Consider the following 25227-nt stretch of genomic DNA (forward strand, 5'->3'; position numbering starts at 1 on the left):
GCACATTAAACACCACCAGCTCAAGAGTACTGCAGATCGAAAGACATCATTAAGGCTACTACTGTCCCACCACTCCCCTCAAGCCATTAAATTGTCTGGAAAATAGTAACATAAAACAGCACCAGGTCTCCAGCAGGACAGTGCTTAGCAGAGGGACAATCAGACAAATTTCTGGAATGGTCTCTTATGGCTTAATTCGCTTTAAGTAGGTGTCTTCAGTGTAAAATCAGTTGTACTGGAATATACCAAATATTTTAGCCCAATAACCCATCTCTCAAAAACCCATCCCAAAACTGGATGAAGTGGAAAAGTATAAAAACAGGACAAGTAACACGAGGGTCTTGTTCCAAGCAGACTCTGAGCACCTGTTCATTGGTTGCTGAAGTGCTTTCCAAGCTGGAGGTGTTTCTCTGCATTCCAAAACATTTGTGGAAGGAAACAAAGCTGAACAAAGCTCACGTACCAAAGGTGAGGTCATGCCTCCAGCACTGAGCCCAAAGGACTGTGACAAAAGGGAAGTGCTGCAGGGAAAGATGTGAAGCTGACACCAGGAGAAAACCAGGGCAGGGGCAGGAAGCCCAGCAGGAGTGCAGAGCAAAAAGAAGTGCAATTCCTTGAACTGGGGGCTGTAATTAGCAAGAGAGCCTGCAGCATGGCCAAGTCAGCACCTACACAGGACCAAGAATGTCCCTGGAAAACCAGAGACAAACACCCTGACCATTCACTGCATCTCCCCCATCCCACATCACCTCTCAAACCTACTCGAGTATTTGCCAGACAGACTCCAGAGTTCTGCTACCTCCTCCTTCCTGACATACAGCTCATTCACAAAGCACATGGTATTTCCTTGGAGCTGCATTTCCTCCAGAAGAGTTTGGGAAGTGAACTGCTTTGGCCCTGCTGCTCCTTCACCAGATAATGCTTGTCATTTGATAGACAGTGACATGCTAAACATCCATTTGGAGAAAGCCCAATAATTATGAGTTTATCATTCAGAGAACAGTCATCAGATAGCACAGCCCATGCCATTTCCAGCAGGAACTGAAGGGCATTTCTGCAGCATCTGATGTCCCTTGTTGGGATTGAGTTTCAGAGTGCACATGAATCTTTTCATTGGCAGATGATGAAAAACAATGGTCAATTACTTTACTTAGACTTTACTCAAGGGAGAGATTTTTCCCCTGTTGCAATCTGAGTAAAGTTCCAGAAACAGATACTACAAGGCAAGAAGAAAGTAAATACTTAAAAGAATAGGGCAGCGCCAAATTAAGTGTTTATTTCAAATTACAAAAATTCTGATACATCTTACACTCCCAAATATGTAATGCAAGACCTAACGTGTGGGTGCCTCTGCCTGTCAGATGCCTACACTGAAAAAAGACTTACTTGAGGGGGGAGAGTGTCTTTTTAGGTAATAGATGCTAAAAAAGGTACAGTTTCAAAAACCAGTATTTTCTTACTTGCTAACTTTAACTCCTGCATCTCTGTAAGATCCCCATCTTAAACCAGAGACTGCAAACACAGGCTGTTCCTTTTCTCCCTGTGAAGAAAAATAAACATTGCAAAATTGCTTTCTCTTACCTTGTTTCCGACTTCATTTTCTGAAGTTGGAAAAAGAGCATTCCTGCATTAAAACTGACTTCTGATAAATCCCAAAAGTGAAATTCAACAGAAGAGGTATGACGAACAGCTAACAGCAATAAAGCTTAGCAGAATTTAAGCATTGTACATTCCTTCTGCTCCAGAGAGGAATAGAAGAGGTGAAGTTTTGAAGAGGTAGCCTGAGTTTGACTGCACACCCAGCAATGGCCATTTCATTTTGTGGATTTGACTGTCAGCCAAAAGCAAGGAGCTCTGCACAGTGACACAATGCTCTCGCTGCAGAAATGTCCATTCCACAACTGAATAGAAAAATAATATCCAAAAACCATACAGGGCGTAGTCAAAGGTTTTCCCATTTTATATTTTTCAGCTTGTCAAAGGAAGCTAATAATTTCACGATACACATGACTGCATCAAATCAGCAGACTGCTATCTCTGACCATCACTAAGGAAATATCACTGTTACTAAGTTTTGTATTCATCAATACTCTCTGAGTCTCAAAGGAAGGGGATGTTGAGGCATCCTAGTGTTTTTTTCTGTTTAGACTGTCTGATGCCACAGCACATGGTGGAGGAATGACTTCCACCAGAACAGCTGACATCATACACCAAAATTCCTGACAGCATTACACAGAAGAAAACATGTCCATGTAAACATAAACACATGAGAACAGGAAAGTTTTAGGAATGTTGGGCTCCAAATAAGTAGATGCTTTCACCTTGATCTGCAAGACATCAAGTGGAACTGTTTCTCCTTTCAAAATGGCCAATGTAGCATTAGTAATATGTCTGCAAAACAAACAGAAAAAAAGCAAGGGGAAACAAACAGGAAGAAAAGAAATGAGTAAGCTTTAAAATGACATTTTTCCCCAGCAAATTCCACTATGAGTCCAGGTAGTGCTTTTTTTCAGCAAATGTAAAAACCCCAGGAAACATGTTGCACTTAACTGAAATCAGAAAGCAAAATGGATGGATGCAACACATGACAAAACCTAACAAACAGCAAAATCCACAAAAAGCAAAACAAAATTATCTGCCTAAGCTTTTGAGAGATTCCTCCTTCTTGAGCTAACCTAGCAGATCAGAGGCCAACTTGCTGTTTCAGATATTTAACACACTAAGGACCCAAATAATTGTTTTATTATAGTGGTGGCAAATATTACAGCCTCAAAGAGAAGGGGACAGCATGAGGCTGGTCTCAACTCCTGTGTCTGGGATTAAACTACATTAGTATGTGCTCATTTATTTTGAAGTTTTTTAATCAACATAAATCTACCTATCAGCAGTGCTCATGTCATTTAGAGCTCCATTAAGCTGTGGAAAATAGCCAGGGAACTTTGATTTTGCAAGCTGTAAAGATTTTGTAACCAAAGTGTTTAAGTCCATTAAATAGTCTGTGTTCAAACCTTGAAGCATATACTTGATTGAAACCCCTTCCTTGTATTCAAAGTTGGGTAAAATTAAGTTCCCACATTGCATATATTTCCAGTGTCTCAGCAGGAAAAGGCAAAAATGCAGTTTTCAGATGCAGCCCAATATTCACATGAATCAGTGGGAGAAACTGCCCTTGGTTTCCTCAGGATTACAATACTGAGACAGATAAAGAAACTGTTCTTCCTGCACTCCATCTTCTCTCCCAACTCTTATCTTTCTGTAAGACCTTTACAATTCCTACAGTCCAAAGTAAGAGAGTGCTGAAGAAACCAAAGCCCAAATATTTCTTTGAAAAATATCACTTCTGCACTTCATAACTCAGGTTCTGTTACTGGTGTGGGTTGTTAAGCAGCCTATTGACCAAATAACCTTCAACTTCACCAATATGTTGCAGTCTCACCTGAACAGTTCATTACCTTGGGAGAAGAAGATCATCCATTTCAAACAGCTTCTTTAAAACCCAAACATAAATTATTATTTTAATCTTAGCGGCTGATTACAGCCTTGTCCACCTTTCTGAGCTTCAAAGCACTCTGGTAGTTTTAATGAAGGATGTTATGCCAGTTGACTCATGGGTTTTATGAATGATGGATACCAGCAAGGATTCCCCAAAGAAAAATGTTAATGAGTTAGTGGGAGAGTGAGAGTGAAAAGATGTCAGGATCAAGAACAAATATATTTATTATTATGAGAAGAAGGGAAAAATTGTAAAGAAATGAAGTGAGGGGAAAAGAAAGATTATTTGACTCCCTTTTCTCTTTAGAAGTGGACAAAACAATCTTGCAACAAACTGAACTGCAGGCAACAGATACCACCAGACTGGGTCATATCCAGGATGCTGAAGACAACAATCAGGTTGTTGGATTATTAACAGCACCAGTCCCACAGCAGGGAAAAGTCAGTCCTGCCCTGTAAAAGTCAGTAATGGGGTCCAACCTTTCCCATATTCTTGTATGCCTTAATTTGCAGGTGCTAACCAAGCTATATGAGGACTGGTTTCTTGAATTCTTAAGACTGGAGAAGAGTCAGAAAGAGGACTTATTTTTGGTTTATTTTGTCATATCCTTGCTATATCCTTGTCATACCCTTTCTGTCCCTAAGAGGCTGATCCTTTAAATCCCTTTTTCTTTTTAAACTCTGAGCATCACACGATCACAGAGAAATTAGCCACAGCAAATGGTTTCTAATAATACATACATTTCCTTCTTTTAATTTTTAGTCAGTTTTTGGAAGTCATTAACTCAGGCAAGTCCAGAGAATCATCAGGCTCTGCCCAGAGACTGCCAACTTCTATGTAACACAGAAGAAAAAGAAAAGCATCAAGCTACTAAGAAGCACTGCTCCTTGAAAGCAAACAAATACGTTTCAAAAACACATAATACTTACTGGACTTGATTCGTGCTCTCTGGATACAGTGTGTGACTCAAAGTGCAAGTTTTTCCAAGGGGTATGAATCCTATAGGAATCTTACTGAAGGCAGCCTGGACACATGAGGAGAGTAAATTATCATTTGCATGAAGCTTCCTGTGTGGAGATCCCAGCTGTGTCTGGCATCACCCCTTTGGCACTGAGCAGCCAGGCAGTAACCCACCATGACTCAGAAAGTGGCACCCAAATCTGTGAACCCACCACTGCCAACTGGGTACAAAGGTGCTCTCTGTGATCAGTAAGAGCATTGTTCCATGCAGGTTGGCAGCCACAGCCCAACTAATGCATGGATTCTGTCAGCAATCTGCCATCTTTCTTAGTGCTGATGGTGGCTTCACAAGCTTGGGATCTCATTTACCACTGCAGAAATCCCCCTCTGACAGAGTAACCTTGCATAGCAACGAGATTTTCTCACTTAAGGAAAGGAAATTAATTGATTCCTCTGCCATCCAAATCATGAAGCAGCAGAAGGTCTAATTTTTGTGACTCATGACCATGTTATTTTTCTGTACCACTGTTCAGCCAAAGGGCTTGTCGAAGGAGCAAGTTATTACACTATACCTCATATTAAACCTCGCTTCTTGAAGCATGTCAGCAAGTCAGTGTAAACTACCACACATCCCAGAGCTCCATCCCCCTCCTGGGCACTGCTGCCAATCCACAGCCACTCAGGAATTCCTGTCTCACTGCACACCAGCCACTCTCCCCTGCTGTGTCTGTGTCACCTGCAAGTCCTAACACATCTCAAACACTCTGCTCTCATTTCCTTCAGCACTGCTTTGCAGTGTGCAGATGAGAGGCTGTCTGCAGCTCGTGCAGTCAAGCTCTGCTGCCCTGGCTGCTAGGAATGGCTTCTGGAATATCTTGCACAGCCTCTTCTTAGGCAGGCAACAGTGGTGTGACACCCCTGAGTGAAAAGGGAAGCAGGGCACAGAGAGAGGAAATTCAAGATCTCTACTCCTAGGACAGAGTAACATGAAGGACAAGAATTCCTTGGCCACAGACATGAAGTGACACAGTGGCAATACTATAATGCAGTATGCAACACTACAATGCAGTATTCCACCTGTAACTGTGCTGGATGCAGAATTTCCTTCACTACTGCAAAACAACCCAAGCTACATCAAGATAAGAAGCCAAAAAAAAAAAAAAAAAGGAACTAGCCAATGAAGCCTCTAAAACTTTTATTCCACTATCTTTAGATTATAAAAGTCTCAGGATCTGACAATAATAATGTTAGATTTAAAACACTGATGTCTTAGAATTGATATAACTAGCCCTCCTTTAAAAATACTGGCTTGGTTGCAGAGTTCCCCTTGTCACATTGAGACAAAGCAAATGCCTAAACAGATACAATTCTAGCTGCCAAGGGTATCATCATAATCTTGTCTGGATCATTTAATTGAGTTTTTGCCAGCTCCTGCCAGAAGGTTTTGGGAACAATGATTCCCTCCTTTCTCCAATAACACTGTCCTCCCACTTCAAAAAGAAAAATCTCCCTCATTTCCTTTCAGAATGATCCACCTTGAGAGGTTAAAATTTGCTTAGTGCAGCCATCTGCATAGGCAGGTATTCACTGCTTGAAGAAACAGCAAAGCAATCCCAAAGCAGTAGGAGTGTGACCATAACTGAATTGGGTTTCTAGCCTGTACAAATACAAGAAAAACATGTACTTTTGCCCAATGCTTCTGCCAAACAAAGTGGCATGCACAGCTGGTCCATGGGTCTTTGAAAATTGAGCATTTGGCTTCTCCACAATCCCTGCTCTGACACTGGAAACTTCCCAAAGCCATGGCTTGGGAGTCACTGCACTCCCTCAGAAAGGGAACAAAGAACAACAGGCAGCATTGCAGGACAGTAGCCCAGCTGGCTTATTACACTGCAAACTGGCTCCAGATTAGCAAGCCACAGATCTGCTGAAGGCAGCTGAGGCCAAGAGATCACAGTGGATGCACAGGACACTCCAAGAAATAAACACAGTTTTTAAAATGACATTTTCTCACCTCATCTGCTCTACGGAGAAGTCCAGTTACGACCTGAAAAACATGGGAAATGCTCAGCAATAGGAATTTTATTTTTCAGTCACAGTAAAAAGCCATGAACTTCTTAACCACATTTGCTCTTTGAAAAGATTTAAGGAGTAACTACTCTTTTATGGAAGGGTGCTACAGTTGTTAACATGGGGAAGGAGGAATGTTCAGCCTGCCAACATGCTGGAATCAGCAGGGTTATGACTGTGCCCAAGCACATGCTGGCACCACAACCAATGCCAGTGTAAATGTTTAAACACCAAATAATGCTCTGCACAATGCAAAACCAGCACTGGTCAAGGCAATTAACAAAAGGCCAGAACGAACTTGCAGACATATTCTGATCACTTTCTCTTAAGGTCATTGCATTCATTTAGTCATTGTCTTATGAAATCAGTAGTTAGCAATCAGGAACTTCTTGAATAAAATACAGTTTTACTTGAAAAAGAGAGTATCCCCCAGATCTGCTCCTGTCATTAATCATCTTGACGACAAGCATTTATTAAATACCTTCCATGCTTTGTTATCATCCCCACATAACTTTTAAATTATCTGATTCCCACCTGGCAAAGTATGCATTCCTCTTGGGGAGTATATAGAAAGGAAGGAACTTTGAAAATAAAACCATTACAACTGCATTACACAGAAAGAAAAAGTTAGAACCACGTTCCTCCACAAATTTTGCTCATTCTAGAATAAAGTTAGGAATATAGTTATGTCACACACTCTTTTTGTCTCCAGTCCTATAATCTCTTTAAGACCAATACCAAAAAGCAGAGCGTTCTTGTCCCCAAAATGTTATAACATTTACTGAAAATACAGATACTAAACTGGGCAAAACAGTTGTTATGATTGAGTCTGTGCTACATTGCACAGACTCAATCTTCCCTCAGCCCAACTGTGATTCTCAACAAACCAGATTCCTGCAGTACCTCTTGGACTGTGCCATCTCCTCCTGCAATAATGATCAGATCTGTGTTTTCCATTAATTCCAGAAGCTTTTTTGCTTGTCCCTCATAATCTGTCTGAAGAAACAGAAATCCAAACATGAGGACTCAAGTCACTATTTCTAGTTTATCTCTCCTAGAGAAAAAAGAATCACCTACCCATCTGTTTGTTATTTTTATATAGGCACACAGTACTATATATTACTTACACTCAGAGATATTTTTAAGCTTATAAAACCACTCTGATGCATAATATAATATGTGCAAGCAAGCACACACACACAGAGGTTAAAAGAAATATCAGAGCAAATTTTACTCAACAGATCTAGAATGTCACAGCAATAATCATCTTTCCAGGTAATTTAACATTGAAACAAATCCAGAAGGCAACCATACTCTCGCAGAAAAACTCCCAGTTTCTTTTAACAGCCAAAGTGCTCAAGTGCATCTCCTGAAACACAGCATTAACTACATAAAAGGCCACTGCCTGACAGCTACTGACAATGTATTTAGCAGTAAAGAGTTCTGACTTTTTAAACCACCAAAATTGTTTTCTGCAGAATTAATGTCTTTCACAGAGCCATCTCAGCCTCACTTCCCTGCCCAGCCCTGTTTTGCCAACTTGTCAGGTCTGACACTACCAAGCATGAGTTTTAAGTCTTCCAAAATAATTTCTTCTCTTAGGGTGGGACTGTGTATTTTGAATGAGCAGAGCAAGGGATTAATAAAAACAGCATTTTAACACTAAACCTGGTGGAAAAGATTCCAAGACAGAAAGATGCATATTAGACTGCTTTGCTGCTAGGGCACACTGCCTTTTAAGCAATCCACATATCACAGCCTCAAAAACCTGCAAAAGGATCAAAATCCCTTCATGTTTCCTTGTTCTTCCCTTTCCAAAAGAAATCTGTCTGTTAATTGACCCCATTTAGAGCTCAGCACTCTGCTTTTGGGATGGGCATGCTGAATTATTCGGTGAGACACAGAAATAATTTCAGTGTAAAGATAAAAGGTTATTTTTAATTAATCTGAACAGTTCAACTGCATGTCAAAGTCCCTCACTTTTGAATTCTTCAAGTTCAGGCAGAAATAACAAATTCAACAGCGATGGGCACGCACCACTAGCCAGCATTCAAATATTTAGAGAGTTTTCTATCAAACATGAATTATAGAAGGGCTGCTTTAGACAGACAAACAAGCATATGTACTGCTTTAGCTGAAAATTAAAATCTCACTACACTGTTTGTAAACTAACTGTGAATTTAAAAGATTAGGTATTGGCTTAATATCTCAGTATTTATTTCTTCCCATAAGATGTCTACAGCACAACTGAGAATTTCAGATTCTCAGCTTTGCATTTCAATTCTTTAAGAGGAGAAAGCAGAGCAGTCAATATTTCTATAGTGGCAGAACCTATCAGTTCTTACCTTAACCACAGTTACATCCAAGCCAGACAAGTGCAAAATTGGTGCAGCATTCTTTTCAAAAAGGTTCCCAGCTTTGCTAGAAATAACAGAGTAAAAACTACTTAATTAGTCTGGTGGCTGAAAAAAAAAATTAAAAAGGAAAGAAACAAATGAACAGCAAGAAGAAACCTACTTAAAACCGAGCATTCATCTCCACAATCAGTCACTCAACCTGACAGTCAGGAAAGATGAGATTTCATGTGGTTCAGATGTATTACATTTCTAGTCTCGTATCTCAGATGTCAGGTTTTTGTTGCAGTTTTAATAAATGCACAAGACGTTATCTAGCTTTTGCAAAGTAATTTTTAAAACCCATCAAAACAAATTAAGATCCCTGGAAATAAATTTACTAGAAAATTAATGACTTACAAAGCACCAGCCTTTAGGACCACAAAGAAGGCCCATGTAGGTTTCCAGAAACATTTAAAAAATCCCAATTACTCATTATTACATATCATTACATAAGTTTAGAAGCAAAATTCTACCTGACTTTTTTTGTTATAGGACTGACACATTTTATGCCTGTCATTGCATTATAAAATTATTTTCTCACTATTGTTTACAAGTAGAAACATGAGACTTTATTAACACTTTGCATTTTCCAGTCATGAGTGTTTTGAACAAGAGTATCTAAGTCCAAGCACTTCCATGTCAGGCACATTACTCTCTTCATATTGACAGTAAAAACTTTCTGCCTCTCCACAAAATGCAACTATTCCAAAGCTTAGCTGATCAGCAGAAACAGACACACATCATATCCAAGACTATGGTTTTTCTGCTGATGAGCACATAAAAATAGCAGCTGACCTCTTCCAGGAGTTTTGCTCTGAGCCCATATTTAGCCTCTCAGTTTGTGGGCACATCCCTTCCAAGGGCAGGTTCCCACAGAAGTAAGATCACTTCTTGCCAACTTCAAGTCTTGAAGTAATCAAGGTCATCTCTTATTTCTATAGTTTTTGAGGATGGAAATATATCACATGCAAAAGTTTGGAGGAGTACAAAGGAATTCCACATACGAAGGAATGGCAAAGGCCAAAATGTAGGATTAAAGAAAAAAATGAAAAATACATCTGTATGTTTAGAAAACATTCTTTCACCTCAAGAAACGACTACTATTTCTCATTCCAATATACTTGGTGAAATAAAGTCTGGCATAGTTACATAGCACCAGCTTGGGATCAGAGGGAGGTAAAAATGAGCTCAGAAATATGGCTGGCTTTTAGAGTGGATAGCAGAGCAAAAATGCAGAAAGAATGCCTGAAACGAGAGTGCTGGGAAGGGGGAATTTTACCCTTTGCAAGCTGCTGGGTTGAGGAACACTGTTGCTTTCTTCAATGGCATAGTGGCAGGAATCAGCTGGTCGCCAAAAGCCTAAGTAAGAGAAAAAGAGCAGGGCTCAGTTTATCTTTTAAGCACACTGCTAAAACAGTTCAAAATAATGCATCTCTACAAATGTCAATGGGCTTTCAAGCCTCATGACATTCAAATGACTTCCATCTCCAGCCATTGTACAGGTTTCCTATTCAAAGACTTGCACTCGTAGCAACAGCTCACATCACTGTCATAAGTACTCTTTAGCTCATTTTTACAATTCCACCACCATTTCTTTTTTGTCAACCTCTGGTTTTCTGCCATGGGCAGAGATCCAGGGAGCTATCCTTGACTCCAAGGTTACTTGATTTTCTTTCCTTATGTAATTCTCATACACCTGCCTGCCACCTTCTTTCTGCATTCCTTCCAACTTTTGAACTTTAATTCCTCTATCTCTTCCACTCATTTTAGTATTTTCTATGCTTCAGTTTTTGAAGACAGGAAAGATAATTACTAGAGAATCTGCCTTGACCTATAAGCAAGTTCAGTGTTTCTCACACTTTTTTTTGAACTAATCTCTCTCTATAAAAATCATTCAATTCCTCTTCAAATCTTAATCCAATTCTGAAGAGGCGTCTCAATTTTAAATTCTTTGAGAGTTCCTCCATAAAGCCTCTTGCTCCTTGTACCTATTTCCAAAGCTGTTCAGCACAGGGGAGGCAAGGAAAGGCAAAGCTTTCAAGCATGTTACATCCCTCTCTGTAAGCCTCTAGAAGGTCACTTCAAGGCATCCTCACTAACACACCAAATCAAACTGATTTTGAGTACAAGAAAGCCAAGTTATTCAGCAATACCATCCAGAAGCCTCAGAAACAGAGTAGGAACCAAAGACTACTGTGCTGAATGTGGCACACTCAACTGTCCCTGGCTTTTTTCCCTTTTACCTTGAAAGTTAACCCCCTAGCAGGATTTTATATTGAAGAAGGTGATACTGGACACAAAGGACAGCACATTTTAGTGGCTGTTAGCTCTTAAAGTTTATTATTAATTCCACTTGCAAACTTTGCTCAGAAAACCTCAATTTAAAAAGGGGTACAGCTGGCTGTGCTGCTTAAAACATCCAAATTTCTTCTTCAAGAAAGCAAAAGGATGACAGAAGTTGCTGAGAGTAAAGAAATCTTCAAAGAAAGTGAAACAAATCAATAGCTCTTAAGCTTTAGTCAAAGATCAGTTAGAAAACAGACCAACTTATTATGTTGCAATTGTTGGGTGGGAATTGGGGAATAAGAGACCTCTAGTATTTCACAGCTGTTAGAAATAACTAATTATTTTCCTGGGGGGCACAATGTGATGTATTTGCATGCTCTAAACAATCTAACAAGGCCCTGAACAACCCAACAAGGCTCATAAAGATTTGATGAGTAATGACATAATGGCTTCTTTATGTAATATACTTAGACATTTATGTTACATACAGGGGCATTTCTAAAGCAAATGCTGATTTGTAAGACAGGAAATAAAAAAATTCAATGTAACATTCTAGAAGTTTTTCAGAACAGAAGATAAGTAAAGACAACTTACAGTCATACCATAAAATGGTTATTAAATACATATATATGAAAGTATAATTTCTTGTCGAATGCACACTTCCAGGTATTATATTTCTGGACTTCTAAAATGACAATCACTATTCTAAAACTATGAAAAACCCTTTACACAAAGCCTTTATAGTGCTTTATGAGTACCTGCAAAGAAATTATATTATTTTACAGGAAACTATCCTTGAGTGAATTGTTTGCCAGATAAACAGCACCTCTTTAACACATGCCCAGTGTTCTGCTACAACAAGGTCAATCAGCAAGACTCATTTGCAAAGGAAGTCCACATCAGCTGACACTGGCTCATTCCAGAGATGGAGGTGTAAGATGTTAAAAATATGATAAAATTATAGAATCTTTCCATAATCATTTCCCACACCGAGGCTGTCATAACAAATTGGTATTTAAATTCAGACACATATGGCAGAACCTTTGCACGAAATACTGCTGTAGTGGATACTTTGTTAGGAAGGCAGCTCCCTCATCAATTTGATATTGTACCAGGCTTAAAAACCTAAAAATCCAAAGTAAAAATGGTAAGAACTTCATAGACACTTCATTCAGACTAAATGTTTTCTTTGGTGAGTTTGCCTGTATTTTTTTCCAGTACTTATATACAGCACTATAAAAGCAAGTAGCATTTTTCACACAATTTTAGATTGTTGTTATTCTGAAGAACATACCAGACACTTAATGCCTTAATGCTGTATTGCTGTGTGTTTTCAAGCACTATTTGGCACTGACACATCAGTGAGAACGGAAATTACAGCAAGAATTGATTACTAGTCTTTCTGGTTCATTCCTTTCTAATGCACGAGTCTTCTGCAGGATATTTTCACAGGTTTTAACCACTGAAATTGTAGGAAGCTCTATTGACAGTGCTTTTGTATTTTCATTTGTAAGAATAAGCCATAATGGAATGGAACCTGTCACTTAATAACTGGATTTAAGAAATGGGAAATTCAGGACTTGCACAACTGAATTATCTTCTGGTACCAGTATTTTCCTTAGCAGTTACATCTTTTTGATGGTACACACAAACCACTTCATAAGCTCCTTGAAAAAAAATTTTAATTTGGCCAGCATGCTTCAAATAATGAGGTATTAATGGCTATTTTTTGCAATATAAAAAGCTTCTATCATTTTGCTATGATGCAGTAAAAATGAACATTGAAAAAATAAGACTCTGAAATTACAATATGGTTTATGAAAGCAGTATTTTCAGGGAAAGATTTTCCTTGCTCTTTCGTGAGCTGTGAGTTCCCTTACATCTATTCTGGCATGCAAATCCATTGCACAAGACAAGTTGCTGTGAAAATCTTTCTCTCAACAGCAGACAGGCTAAAATTGGGATTATTTAGGTGCACAACATTTCTCTACTGAGAAAAATAATTTTCACCTTTCTACTCATGCTCCAGTACATAGCAATGATGGGAGCAGTGTCACAGCCTGCAAAATCTCAAAGATCTGTCCAGGAGAAGCAGCTTTAGAATAAACTTAATTGGTGGGAGGCAAAAAGACTGTTAAAATCCTACAGAAGTGATGTCATCCACGGGCAGCACCACCTTCACCACCAAAAGACTGCTTATTAAGGACAAGATTTCTTTGTGGGAATACTACAGTATGGGATTTGTTGGCTGCTGTTTGCCACAAACTATGAAATGGAACAGTCAGTAGCCCGAGAGAGGAACTCTCCCCCTGAACATTGGCCTTCCTGTCAGTGCTCAGCAACCAGGCAGTCCCCAGTAAATTCCCAGCACATGGGTCCCAAAAAAGCTGGGTCAGTCAGGCATCACAGCATCCCTGCTGAAGTCCCTCAGGGTCAAACAGACAAGGGCAAGGTGTCTCCAGCTGAGCACTGACACTGGGCTGTCTGCACTGCTATTGCCCAGACTACACCCTCCAGGTGGGGCTGAGATTTCACTCTTACCCACAAACCATCTTCCCAGCAGAACTTTCCAGGCACAGAGCAATTACATGTTCAGCAGTGAAGGTCTGGGTAGCTCTAGCAGGGACTCAGATCACCCCAAAGATAACGCTGCACCTCCCCTGCAGCAGCAGCCAGGGCACACAGGGGGCAATACCCTGGCCCTGTCCACCCCTTGCCATTAAGGGAAAGAACACAGATGGCATCATTAAAAGGCTTGTCACGTAGGAAAGGCCCACTGGGAAAATCTCAGGAGCCCTGCACAACCAAGATAAGAGGGAGATTTTAATCTGATTTTATTACTTTAAACGGTATTACCTGGGCTTCTTGGCATGCAGCTCTTCGTAGCAGGTTATCGCTATCAGGTGAGACAGAAAAGAGAGCGGATATTACGTTGGGTAAGTTTAAAACAATTTGCTCATTTTTAAAATGTAGGTATATACCCTTTTTACACACAGTTTGACAACACTGAAACAAAAAAAAAACCAAAAAAAAAAAATTTAAGGATGAAACACTCCCTTTTATTCACACATGCATATTCTTTACTGCATGTGCACATGAACATTATTTCTACAGGAAAGAAAAGCAGAAAATGAAGACCAGGATGCCAAGTGTGCTGAGATTACATTAGCTCTGGCACACTGTATAACTGTGATTTATTTGTTAAATTGCTACATAACTGTACTCCAGAGCTCAGGTGTGGGTTTTTCCAATGTTCTCACTGCCTGGTATTTACACTGCAGGCACTTAGCATTCTGGCAGTGTAGAAGGGTTTTAGAGTAGACTTAAATCTTCGTGCATTACAAATGTGAACTCCCCTCTCCAGCAGTTTGTAGGCCAAACACACCTTAATGCAGCACCTCCCACCCATCTAGGTGTGAGCATGGCCCAAAGCAGTAACTCAGAGGTGAAAAACATACAACTCACCCAAGTGAAGTTTAAAAACAAAGGAGAAATTGTCAGTGTTCGATATGTCACGGACGTTCATTTCAGAAATACATTCCTGACTAATCCTTGTGCTTGTCACTGGTGACAGACAGCATTGGCAAGGTGGCAAGCAGGGTTTATAGATGGCAAGCACTGGAGACAGAGCTACTGAGTGAGGAACAGAAGTGTGTTCTTCCCCAGCCCCAAAAATGCCCTATTTCCCCTTGCAGACCAAATGGCAACTGCTGTTCTGCAGTGCCCAGAGCCCTCCAGGTACCAGACACTGCCCCTCCTTGCTAAAACAGAAACATTCCTTCAGCTTGTCCTTTCAATACCTGGCAATACCATATATTATTGTCTCAAAATACCAAGTTCAAAAAACCCAACTCACAGTCAGCATACCAAAATGAACACTACACCAACCAAAAGGATTAAAGGCCAACCAGACAAAAAGAAGTGGCTGGGAGAACAGCACACTTCTGCCCCAAAGTGTGGCTCATCAAGCCAAACCCTGCCATGGAAATAGCAGAAGAGAAGGCAAGGCCCAAACCCAAGTGTCATCTCTTTGATTCCACTGGTTTACAGTATTTATCTATCGCTGGAAGTATATAAACTGCTCTTTTCAGTATTATCAAGAGATGCTGCAATGCCATAAAACAAGTAGGGTGACTTCAGGTGAGATGTAAAAGTGGGTTCTGAGAAAATAACTCTACAGTAAAAAAGCTACAGATTTATTCCTGGTAATAATGAGAAGACAAAGGAAGAGTTCAAGCATGGAAAAAGAAAATATGTGAATAATATCTCATCAGGAGAACAAGTAAGTGGAATTATTTGGAAAAAAAAAATTCCTCAGAGGCATACTGTCATGTTTGCTCCTTAAAACCAAAGAAGTAGAAAATTGGTATTAAGCACCTGCAATATTACTTAGAGGAGCGACAGCCTTGGGTTTGATTGCAGTAATATGATGAAAGTGCACTGGTTAGAAGAACTGCCTCTGAAAAGGTTGGTGCTCCAAGCTGAGCAGCAGTGTCACAGCTAATTCCAGCTCAATCAGGACAGCGTGACAGGCTAAATCCTCACTGTGCCACTGAGGGCATAAGCCTCACACAGGGACACTTTCCTCCACCTTGTGACTATGTGGGGCCAAAGCAAAGAGAAAACAATTGCAATTTCAATACATAAAGCAGAATATGTCAAGGATTCACCTCAATGGAGTCTTACCCATAAAAATTAAGCTGGACAGTTTAGATGTCAACATTTATGCTGATTTTCTCCTGCACTGAAGCACTTAAAGAGACAGAAAAAGCCTACTTTGACACTTCCTATTTTGGTGTCAAAGGAAAAGTTTAGATTCTGAGACCAGAAGAATCACTTACCATCCAGCCATTTCCAGGTGATTTCTCTCACTTCTCCAACAGCACAGCACCCAAAATCCCATACCATCCTAGCCATACTCATAGGATTTCTACTTATTCACAACTGGGACATATTTCAAAGTCATCTGAGTTTGTCTTAAGGATGTCTCAAGTCTGGTTTAAAGATGCCAGGTAACAGGACATTTTTTATTTCCATAAAATATTATGTCAACACTTAACTAGCTTCAAACTCCAGAAAAAACAGCACAAGTGCACTCACAGGGATGCACCTGTAAGAACAGCAGTCCTCCTCCTGTATCACAGCTGTTGCCTTTACTCACCTCATGTGGCTCACCTAAAGTACCCCAAGTGGGCCTGCAAGTCCTCTGCAGGTGACAACAATCAACAAATACAGCTAGAAAAACATGAAAACCGGCAAAAAGGTAACTTCTTTAAGCCTTCTGCCTCAGCGTGTACTCATTCTCAAAATATGACTGCTCACCAGCTCCCAGAGAAGAGACTAAATAATAATCATAAGATTTTGTTGAATTTTTTGTATTTTACTGTCTACTATTAGGTAGTAACAAAGCCTTTTCAACAATGCTTGAACACGAGCAGGTGGAGGCTGAGGGAAATTGCTGCACTGCCTTAAAGAACACACACAGATTTCTCCTGACTTGCACCATATCCACAGCAAACTAAAAATCAATTTTTACTTTACATTTCCCTGAAGGGCTTATCTACACAATTCGGCCTTAAAACCAAACAGACAAGCAGTGTTGCATCTGCTGGCCAACTCAGGGCTGTCTTCCTGCTGTGAGAATTAAGCATCACACAGCTTACAGCTAGGCCAACTTGCTTAAGCAGTAAAAAATTGGGAAACGGAGAGGAACAAGCAGTGGCAACAGGGTATGGAAGGAAGAGGGTTTCCTAGGCTGAACCCACAGACAGAACATTCCCAGTGAAGCCCCAAGGCCACTGCAGCACAGAATCAGTGGAGAACAGAACAGGCTTACACCAAAGGATGGAACTAACACAGAAAGGACACAAGAGCAACTGTGCAGAGCTCCCCACGTCCCAGCTGTGCCAGGCTGACTAAACACCATGCTCTGAGAGAGAGCACAACATCTGCACAACTTACCTGGACAGGGCTGTTCTGATTTCTCTGCAACACCCCCAGTACAGGACTGGTGGCCAACTGCTCCTGTCCTGAGCGTTTTCAGCCGGAATAGGGAATTAATGCTCTCACACATAATTAATGCTCTCACAGACCCACACAATTTGGTATGGATGCTCCTCCAGCTGAGCTGCATCCTGTGCCCAGGTGCCAGCAGAAGCCAGGGTGGAAAGGACAGTTCTCATGATGAAAGGTCACCCAGGGCAGCAATGAATGCAACAAGCAGGAAACAACAAAGTCAAACTGAAGCTGTTTGAGGCTCTCAGCGGCAGCAAGGGGAAGCCTTTGTTTTACACGCAACCAAAGCAACTCCCCTAAAAGTGATCACACTACGAATGTATACAGAAGCTCAGGATCTCATTTCAAAATGGGTTATCAGCATTAAATCTATGACTATTAAATATACTCAAGCATGAAGAAGCCTACAAACTCTCCAGTTCAGTGTCTGCATCAAAACACAGAGTTTTGTGGGGAGAAACTTGACCAAAGCTCTGCACGCAGGATCAGTCCTCAGCAGCTATAACAGAACTCCTGAAAAAGATTTTATCTTAGCAGAGGTTTTTTTGGCTGCTTCTAATACTGCAAGAGCACAGAATCCTCTTTACTGGATATTAACATTTACTTCCATCTTGGCCTTGGAAGGGCATGAAAGACAAATCCTAGGTTTCATCAGCTTTACCTAAGACTCAGAATTTGTACTCTGTTTTTTTTGACAAAGTTTTGATGAAATAAAGTCAGCTACTCAGGAAGTATATGCAGAAAGGTGACAAAGTGAGTTATCAGCTGGCAAGCACGCAGACACTAACATTCAAATTGTAGATAACAGTACCACTCAGGATTACTGGCAGGCAGTCAAAGGCTCAGGTGCTTTGCCAGCATTTTCTACTGAGAATGTCAATACTTTAACATATACAGAGTAAAACTAAGTATGTGATGAGTCCACTGCCTTAGTAGAATATCAAGGGTCTCCATCCTGACATGGTGATGATCACTCATGCAGTGACATCACTCTAACAGTCTGGTCAAATCTGACAATCAGTTAAGCTGATGTCCATCGTGCTGGAGATTAAATTTCTGCTGATTTGACAGAGCTGGTAACTCAGTGCACCACCTGGGCATACAAAGAACAGCAGCAGCTCAATTCAGGAGAGGTGACCCAGGACATAATGTGAGAGCAGATTCTAAACCTGGTAAAAATTTTAAAACCATTATATGGTACCTTTACCCACGCCAGGAGCTTCTTGTCTCTCTTGTCCTGAGGAGCCCAAAACTGGACACAGCACTGCAGATGTTCCTCACCAGGATGAGCAGAGGGGCAGGATCTCCTCCCTCCACCTGCTGGCACTGCTCTTCCCAATGTCCCCCAGGGTTCCATTGCCCTTCTTGGCCCCAAGGCTCACTGCTGGCTCAGGGACAGCTTGTTGTCCTCCAGGAGCCCCAGGCCCTTCTCTGAAAGTCAGCTGAGCCTCAGTGCCTCAGGTAAGAAACAAGCAACTAAAGCAGATGCACCATGCACACCAAAGACTGATTTAATGCCAAAGTCCTTGGGCAAAAGGGTGTAAAGAAAGAAAGTATAAACACAACATAAACAAATTTATTTTCCTAACTTTTCCTCCAAGGCTTTTGCAGCATTTCAATGTAAGCAGAAAAAAACACTGTTAAAAACCTGACTTAACAATTAAAAAAGATTAAGACAGTGGCAATAGACAGCAGAACCAAATAAACAGTTTTTAAAAATAATTTGGCTACACCTGCATTTTAGTCAAATGCATTAACCATAATCTTGAAGGACAGCGACTAAAATATAAAACCAGATTTTAAAAAAACACAAACGAGGATTTTGCTTATTGTCAGGGACATTTTCTCCATTGGTAAGCAGTGGGAATGACACAACTAGGTATAACTTATGGGAGGAGCAACTGACAAGCTCCTTCCAGCTGGGTGGGCGACAACAGCAAAGGCCACACCAGGTGGGGACAGCACAAGGCTGCTGCCAGTGCCAGCAGCAGGGACAACAAAGGGACAAGGATTTGTGCTGAGAGCAAAAAGGAGGTGGGAAAACCCACGGGGACAGGATCACCGCGTTGTGATGGGCTGCCCTGGGCACATCCTGCCGCTCTGATCCCAGCCATCCTTGTACCACAGGCTGAAAGCAGACAAGCTGAAGGCACGCCCGTGGCTCATGACATTCTTCTTTAGGTTAGAGAGGGAAAACCCTCTCCTCTCTCAGAGGCCCAGAACTGTTCATGTTTAAACCTCCCGCCCGACCCGCCCCACTCTTACACCACAGCAGCGTGGGAAGGCTGAAAAAGCACTGAGCTTCCCGCGGCTGCTGCAGCAGCAGGCAGACCCATCCCCTCAGGGTGCCACGGCCATCCCAGGGGAGATCCCAATTTTATCCGTTCCTCCTCCCTCCCGCCGCCCCGCCCGGCCCGGCCCGGCGCGGCCCCGGCCGGCATTACCAGTGCTTCCCATAGAGCCAGTGGCCGCCCCAGCCCAGCAGGCAGGCGCCGAACGTGGATTTCTTCCAGTGGTTCCTGAGGGTCGCCAGCAGTTTCGCCATGCCGCCCTGGGGCTGAGCTGCCGCTCCCTGCCCGGCCCGGCGCGGCGCGGCTCGGCTCGGCTGGAAACCACTGCCGCGGCCTCGGGTTCCGCGCACCGCCCGCTGAACGGCCGCTGAACGGAAACTAACGAACAAATAAAAGAGAGAAAATCCCCGGGAAAAGAGTTTTCGCTCTTCCCACAGTCCCGCCGCTCGCTGCCTTGCTGCAGCCCCCGAGATGATTTATTGCCGCGGGCTGCCAGCGCTGACACTGCCCGGAGCACCGGGTGATGGAGGAGATGGTGATGATGGTGGAGGTGATGGAGATGATGGAGGTGATGGAGGTGATGGAGGTGATGATGGAGATGATGGAGGTGATGATGGAGATGATGGAGATGGACATGAGGTGATGGAGGTGATGGAGGTTGTGGAGGTGGTGGAGGTGGTGGAGGTGATGATGAAGATGGACGTGATGGAGGTGATGGAGGTTGTGGAGGTGGTGGAGGTGGTGGAGGTGATGATGAAGATGGAGGTGATGGAGGTGATGATGGAGATGATGGAGGTGATGATGGAGATGATGGAGATGGACATGAGGTGATGGAGGTGATGGAGGTGATGATGGAGGTGATGGAGATGGTGATGGAGGTGATGGAGATGATGGAGGTGATGGAAATGATGGAAATGATGATGGAGATGATGGAGGTGATGATGGAGGTGATGATGGAGGTGATAACAGAGGTGATGGAGATAGAGCGTAGCAGAGTAGCAGAGTATAGCAGAGTATAGGACCTGAATAGGTCTTTCTTCCACATCAGTAAAAATATCCACGGTGCTGCCCCTGCCCCTGCAAAAAAACCTCACTAAATAAACCAAGAATACTCAACCCTCCGAAAAAACCAAACCAAACAAACAAAACACAACAACAAAAGACTCAAAGAAAACCAAACCAACCCCCACAAGTTTGCAGAAGATGGTCCAGAAGACACTCTGCTGTTAGTAATAAGAAAAGCAGATTAAACCCTATGGATTAGTTTCCCTACTATGTTTTGGGTTTCTTTTTCCCTTTATTTTGTAGAGCATAAGATCTGGGATTTTTTTTTTTTAAACAAAGAAAACATTACATTATCTTCTCCCTGATGAATATTTCAGGCATATCCTCATCCAGTAGCCATTGCTTCCCACTTAAATATTGCAGGTTCATCTGTCCAGTGTATCTCAGTGTGCTGCACTTGCTGCAGTGCTGAATGTTGCAGGTGGTGTGGAGTGATTAAATGTCCTACTTTCCTTTTGGTGTTCGTCCTACTTTTTTAGATGATTCAGGTGGTATGGCCAACTGCTAACAGCAATGATAGCCACAGATATTAGTCCTGCCATCCTTCTTTCCTTCACTTATGGAAAGATTTTGTGCTGATAAATGCTTTTCAAATTCATAATTCTCATGTGGTGCCACGAATAATTTAAAAACATCTGTAACTTCCTATTTTGCAACCAAGTCTACCAAATACAGTTATGTTCATTAATGATGTTTCCAAAACAAGCTTGAATTTTTAAAATAAAGCCTCTAGTATGCAAATATCCATTCAGAGCAGTGAGAAAAAATGCTTAAAAGTATGAAAGACCTGAGTATCTCTAAGATGGCTGAATGGAAATTTTCCTGTGTTCATAACCATGAAAACACATCAGAGTTAGTGTAAGTGAGAAATTTTAGCTCAACTGCTGATTGCATCCAGCATCCCTAACAGAGGGATTTGACCCTGATTTGGGCAGGGTGACTGGACAGGGTGAGGTCCTGAGGTCCCATCCCATCTCCCCTTCTGGGACTGTGTGACACTATCCGAGAGTTTGGGTTGGTGATTTTTGACGTGGCATTTTTTTAAAGAGAACTGCCCTTAGAAGAAAGAGACAGTGCAAACAGCAACGACAGATTGTGACTTGTCCTTTTTACTTGGCTTTACTTAGAATGCAGCGTCCATTCCGAAATCCCTCCTGGCAAACACACATGTCCTACTTTTTGGCTGTGGCCGTCTGATCACCCTCGAGGTAGATCACACCTGCCATGCTGCTGCATGTACCAGGTACTTCTCTTTTAGCTGTCCTAGTTTTCTGCATGTCAGATCAATAGAAGAGGTATTAGAGAGTGTGCAATGGCAAATTGGAGGATAAAGGGCTGTTCTTGAGCATCCTCTAAATTATGTGCTGTAGTAATTTTTCAAGCAAAGTAAAATTCTTGCTCTGTTTTTCATAAAACTGTTCAGAGGAGACCGGAATGTGTGGTTTTGTTTTCTTATGTTTTCTACATGGTTTTTGTAAAAAAAGAATAATTCAAAATGCTGCTCTGCAACTCTAACATTTGACTGGGGACATGTCACCTAAAATTAGCTCACAAGTTGTGTATGAAGACAGGTGAATGCCTCATCCTGGTTACTCATGTCTGACCCTTTTATGATGAGTAATTTTTTTATCATTCTGTCTCTACCATCAGTTCCAAGCCTGTTAGCAGGAGAAGCTTCAGATACATGATCATGCTTCAGGCACATACTTATTTGTGACTTTAGAAAAGTCACATCCTCAGTCATCTTCGGTGCTCAGCTACACAATGTAAAGGAGACAGTAGAGAGGTTTTTCTCTACTACTTGGCAATGCTCTACAATTTATAAGGACAGAGAGTCATTTAGTCTCCATTTCTGTCCAGCACAAGCTGTGCCTATATTTGCATGAAAAAGGGACCTCCCCAGTCCAGTGCAGTCATTCTGTCATCCTTACAGCAGTGGAGAATTGGGACCCCCCAGCCTGCTGGTTATTCTGACATTTGAGACTCATCTATCAATGGTCTGAGGCTTTGGAACAGCAGAGCTGTCAGCACATCTTGTGTCATCACGGTGATTCTGTCTCTTCAGGTGCTTTCTTACAAGTAAAATGCAAATAGCTCCTTGTGTTGCAAAGAGACCAAATTTCCTGCTGTGCAGGAGCTGTGTGTTTACCACAGCGGTGCAAGTCCGTGCTGCTGCCAGACCGAGGCAGCGTTGTCTGTTAGTCTGCCCACATCCCCCCGTTTGTCACATGAGTAATATCCCTGTGGCCAGAATGATGGGGAAGAGCATCCTCACACTACCTTTGGGCTCTTGTGCAGCTGATGAGGAGAAAAACAGAATCCTAAATACTTTCATGTCTCTGACGCAGCAAGGGAGATTATAATTTGCTTTAATTCCACAACACCTGAATACCGAGCATGATTTAAAGTGAGGGAGAGCTCTTTTCCTTGGTGGATGTGAGCAGGTCTGACTGGGTATCTCTCCAGATCAGGCTGTGGGATGGGAGCTCCAGCTTCTCTTAACCACAACCCGGGGGCATAGGCTTGGATGCAGACAGAGCTTTTTCCCTTCCTGTTCAGGAGAGTCCCTGGGCTAGCTGAAATCTCAGTGGGCTTCCCAGGCTGTGTCTCTCTTCTTCTGTTCTCCAGGCTTTTAGTCCAGAGCCTGAAGCTGCTCCTCCATCGTGTGTCCCAGATCCCACTTGGTTCTACCCTGGCCAATGATTTATGTAACAGAGAGGAGCACTGCAGCCACTGAAGCTAATCAGAGAAAGTTCCTGCCTGTGAGAGCAGAGAAAGTTCATGATGGATTCTCTTGCCCTCATTTCCAGCTCTGCCTGGAGGTGTGATTCCCTGGGGTAGTCATGTCTGCAGTCAGTGCCTGCTCCACTGGTCTGGAGAAAGAACTGAATCACACTGGCAGGGTTTTTGGTTGGGTAACTCAGAGAAACTCTGCACAAGAATAATCTCTCCCTTCTTCCCCCTCCTTGCTCTTCCTTGGCTCTTCTGTAAGCAGAACACGACCTGAGCTTCACCCTCCCTAGAAGGAAATTCAGGAGCATGCCTAGCATATTTATATGGCAAAACCCACCACCTTTACACCTTACCCCCTCTTCCCACATCCAAGCTATTACACAGAAATATTCCCTGATTCTCTGAGTTTATTAACCTTTTTTCCAAGGGAATGAATAGAGATATTCACAGCTTTTGAACAGCAGCAGAAACCCATTAAGTTGCTCTGTGGCAATCTTGTCAGGAGCTTGTTCCTTTAGCAGACGCACATTTCAGAAGGCTCTACACTCACTCCCAAACCACTTGGATTCAGTAAGTGCAGCTGCCACTGAGGCATTAGCGTGAGCAGGCCTGGACCCAAAGCTTTGAGTGTAGTCAGATCTCCTCTGTGTCTGCTCCAAATGAAGGAACAAGGCCAGTGCCCTGGGACTGGGATCTTCCCATTCACCCTGCAGCACAAGAAATGTCTAGCAGCTCCTGTGCTAATTCTGCACTCTGCTTCTCAGTGAAGCACTCAGTGAGAGCTACATCAAAGACACCAGTTTTGTTGCTGGTACAGGTTCCTACCCTTAAGAAAGTCCTGCTGACTGAGGCTAAGGTCACTCATCTCTCAGCTCGTGCTGTTACTATGGTACTGCTACATATTAGAGGATTCTGCATAGAAAACAGTTGGATAAAGGGAGGGAGAGAGAAGGAGAGAGACCAAATGCACAGTGCAGAGCTGCTTGCAGGATGTGCATGTCCACCCAGCAAGCTGGCAGCACCAAACCTCTCCTGGCCTTACATCTGCAGGCAGGGATTGTGACTTGTGCAGACTGAGTCTGAGTGAGGGATGTAACCCATGAGACTCCTCACTCAGGCATTTTGCTTTTGGCAGAGATTAATGCTCCTTGTTTAACAAAAGAAATAAGTCATATTATCTCCTTTTATCCCCGTTGTACAGCTGGATGAGAGGGTAGGAAATAAAGGTTTTTATACTGTTTCTTGATTTCAGTGCATCCAGAAATGTTACATACTACTTACCCATATTCACACTGAGATACTGCCTACCCAAAAATCCAGCTGCTGCTATAAACCATCCTGGTTATATCCCATGGCCAGATGATCTTGTATTCAGAAGAGCTCCCGAAAACTACTAATACATCTGCAGCAATGGTTCATTTTTCACTGAGGCAGTGACATCCTAATCTATGGACCAGATGGAGTGGGGCCCTGGGCAATTGTAATCAAAGAGCAACAGCCACAGTTTGAAGGAAAGAGATTCCCTGTTGGTTTTCTATTAAATGCTTCTATTTTCATTTTCTTTTGACTCAATTGTGTGCATCACCATGGCCCACTGAACACATCTGGCTGACATCTTAGATCACATACCCGGCACATTGCTGTGTTTGCTCAAAGTTTCACTCCTTCCAAAGTCAGTGGCAATGCTCTGTGACAACTGGTTTTATCCTTGGCCTTAGGTGGAGTTTGGGGATCAGCAGGAGCAGCTGCAGGCAAAGGCAGGCTGAGAAAATCCATCACTGTAATGACAAACCACTCCCATTCCTCTTCACCAACCAAACACCTTTGCTGCTGTAGAAGGTAGAAGATTAATTTGTCTTGGATGCTGGAGTTCAAACTATGACCACTCAGAAAAAGTATAATCCTACTGAGTTACTAT

General features: G+C 42.2%; 1 protein-coding gene across 2 annotated transcripts in view; it reads right to left on the reverse strand.

Moving 5' to 3' along the window:
- The window catches only part of AGK (acylglycerol kinase), a 31521-nt gene extending 11537 nt beyond the window's left edge, over window positions 1-19984 (reverse strand). The window contains exons 1-9 of one of the 2 annotated variants that reach the window (XM_085049537.1): window positions 19665-19984; window positions 14062-14101; window positions 10199-10278; window positions 8869-8944; window positions 7427-7519; window positions 6468-6500; window positions 4423-4517; window positions 2322-2391; window positions 1461-1540 (exon numbers count right to left, since the gene is read on the reverse strand). In XM_085049537.1, the coding sequence (XP_084905663.1) occupies window positions 1461-1540; window positions 2322-2391; window positions 4423-4517; window positions 6468-6500; window positions 7427-7519; window positions 8869-8944; window positions 10199-10278; window positions 14062-14101; window positions 19665-19765 (668 nt within the window). In that variant the 5' untranslated portion in view covers window positions 19766-19984. Of the gene's footprint in view, window positions 1-1460; window positions 1541-2321; window positions 2392-4422; window positions 4518-6467; window positions 6501-7426; window positions 7520-8868; window positions 8945-10198; window positions 10279-14061; window positions 14102-16046; window positions 16225-19664 lie in introns of those variants that run through there. The other variant, XM_085049538.1, reaches the window with a different exon arrangement.
- Between the last annotated feature and the right edge of the window lie 5243 nt (window positions 19985-25227).

The sequence above is a fragment of the Lichenostomus cassidix genome, chromosome 1Ab (assembly GCF_008360975.1).
Source record: "Lichenostomus cassidix isolate B80296 chromosome 1Ab, HeHo_3.0, whole genome shotgun sequence".
NCBI lineage: Eukaryota > Metazoa > Chordata > Aves > Passeriformes > Meliphagidae > Lichenostomus > Lichenostomus cassidix.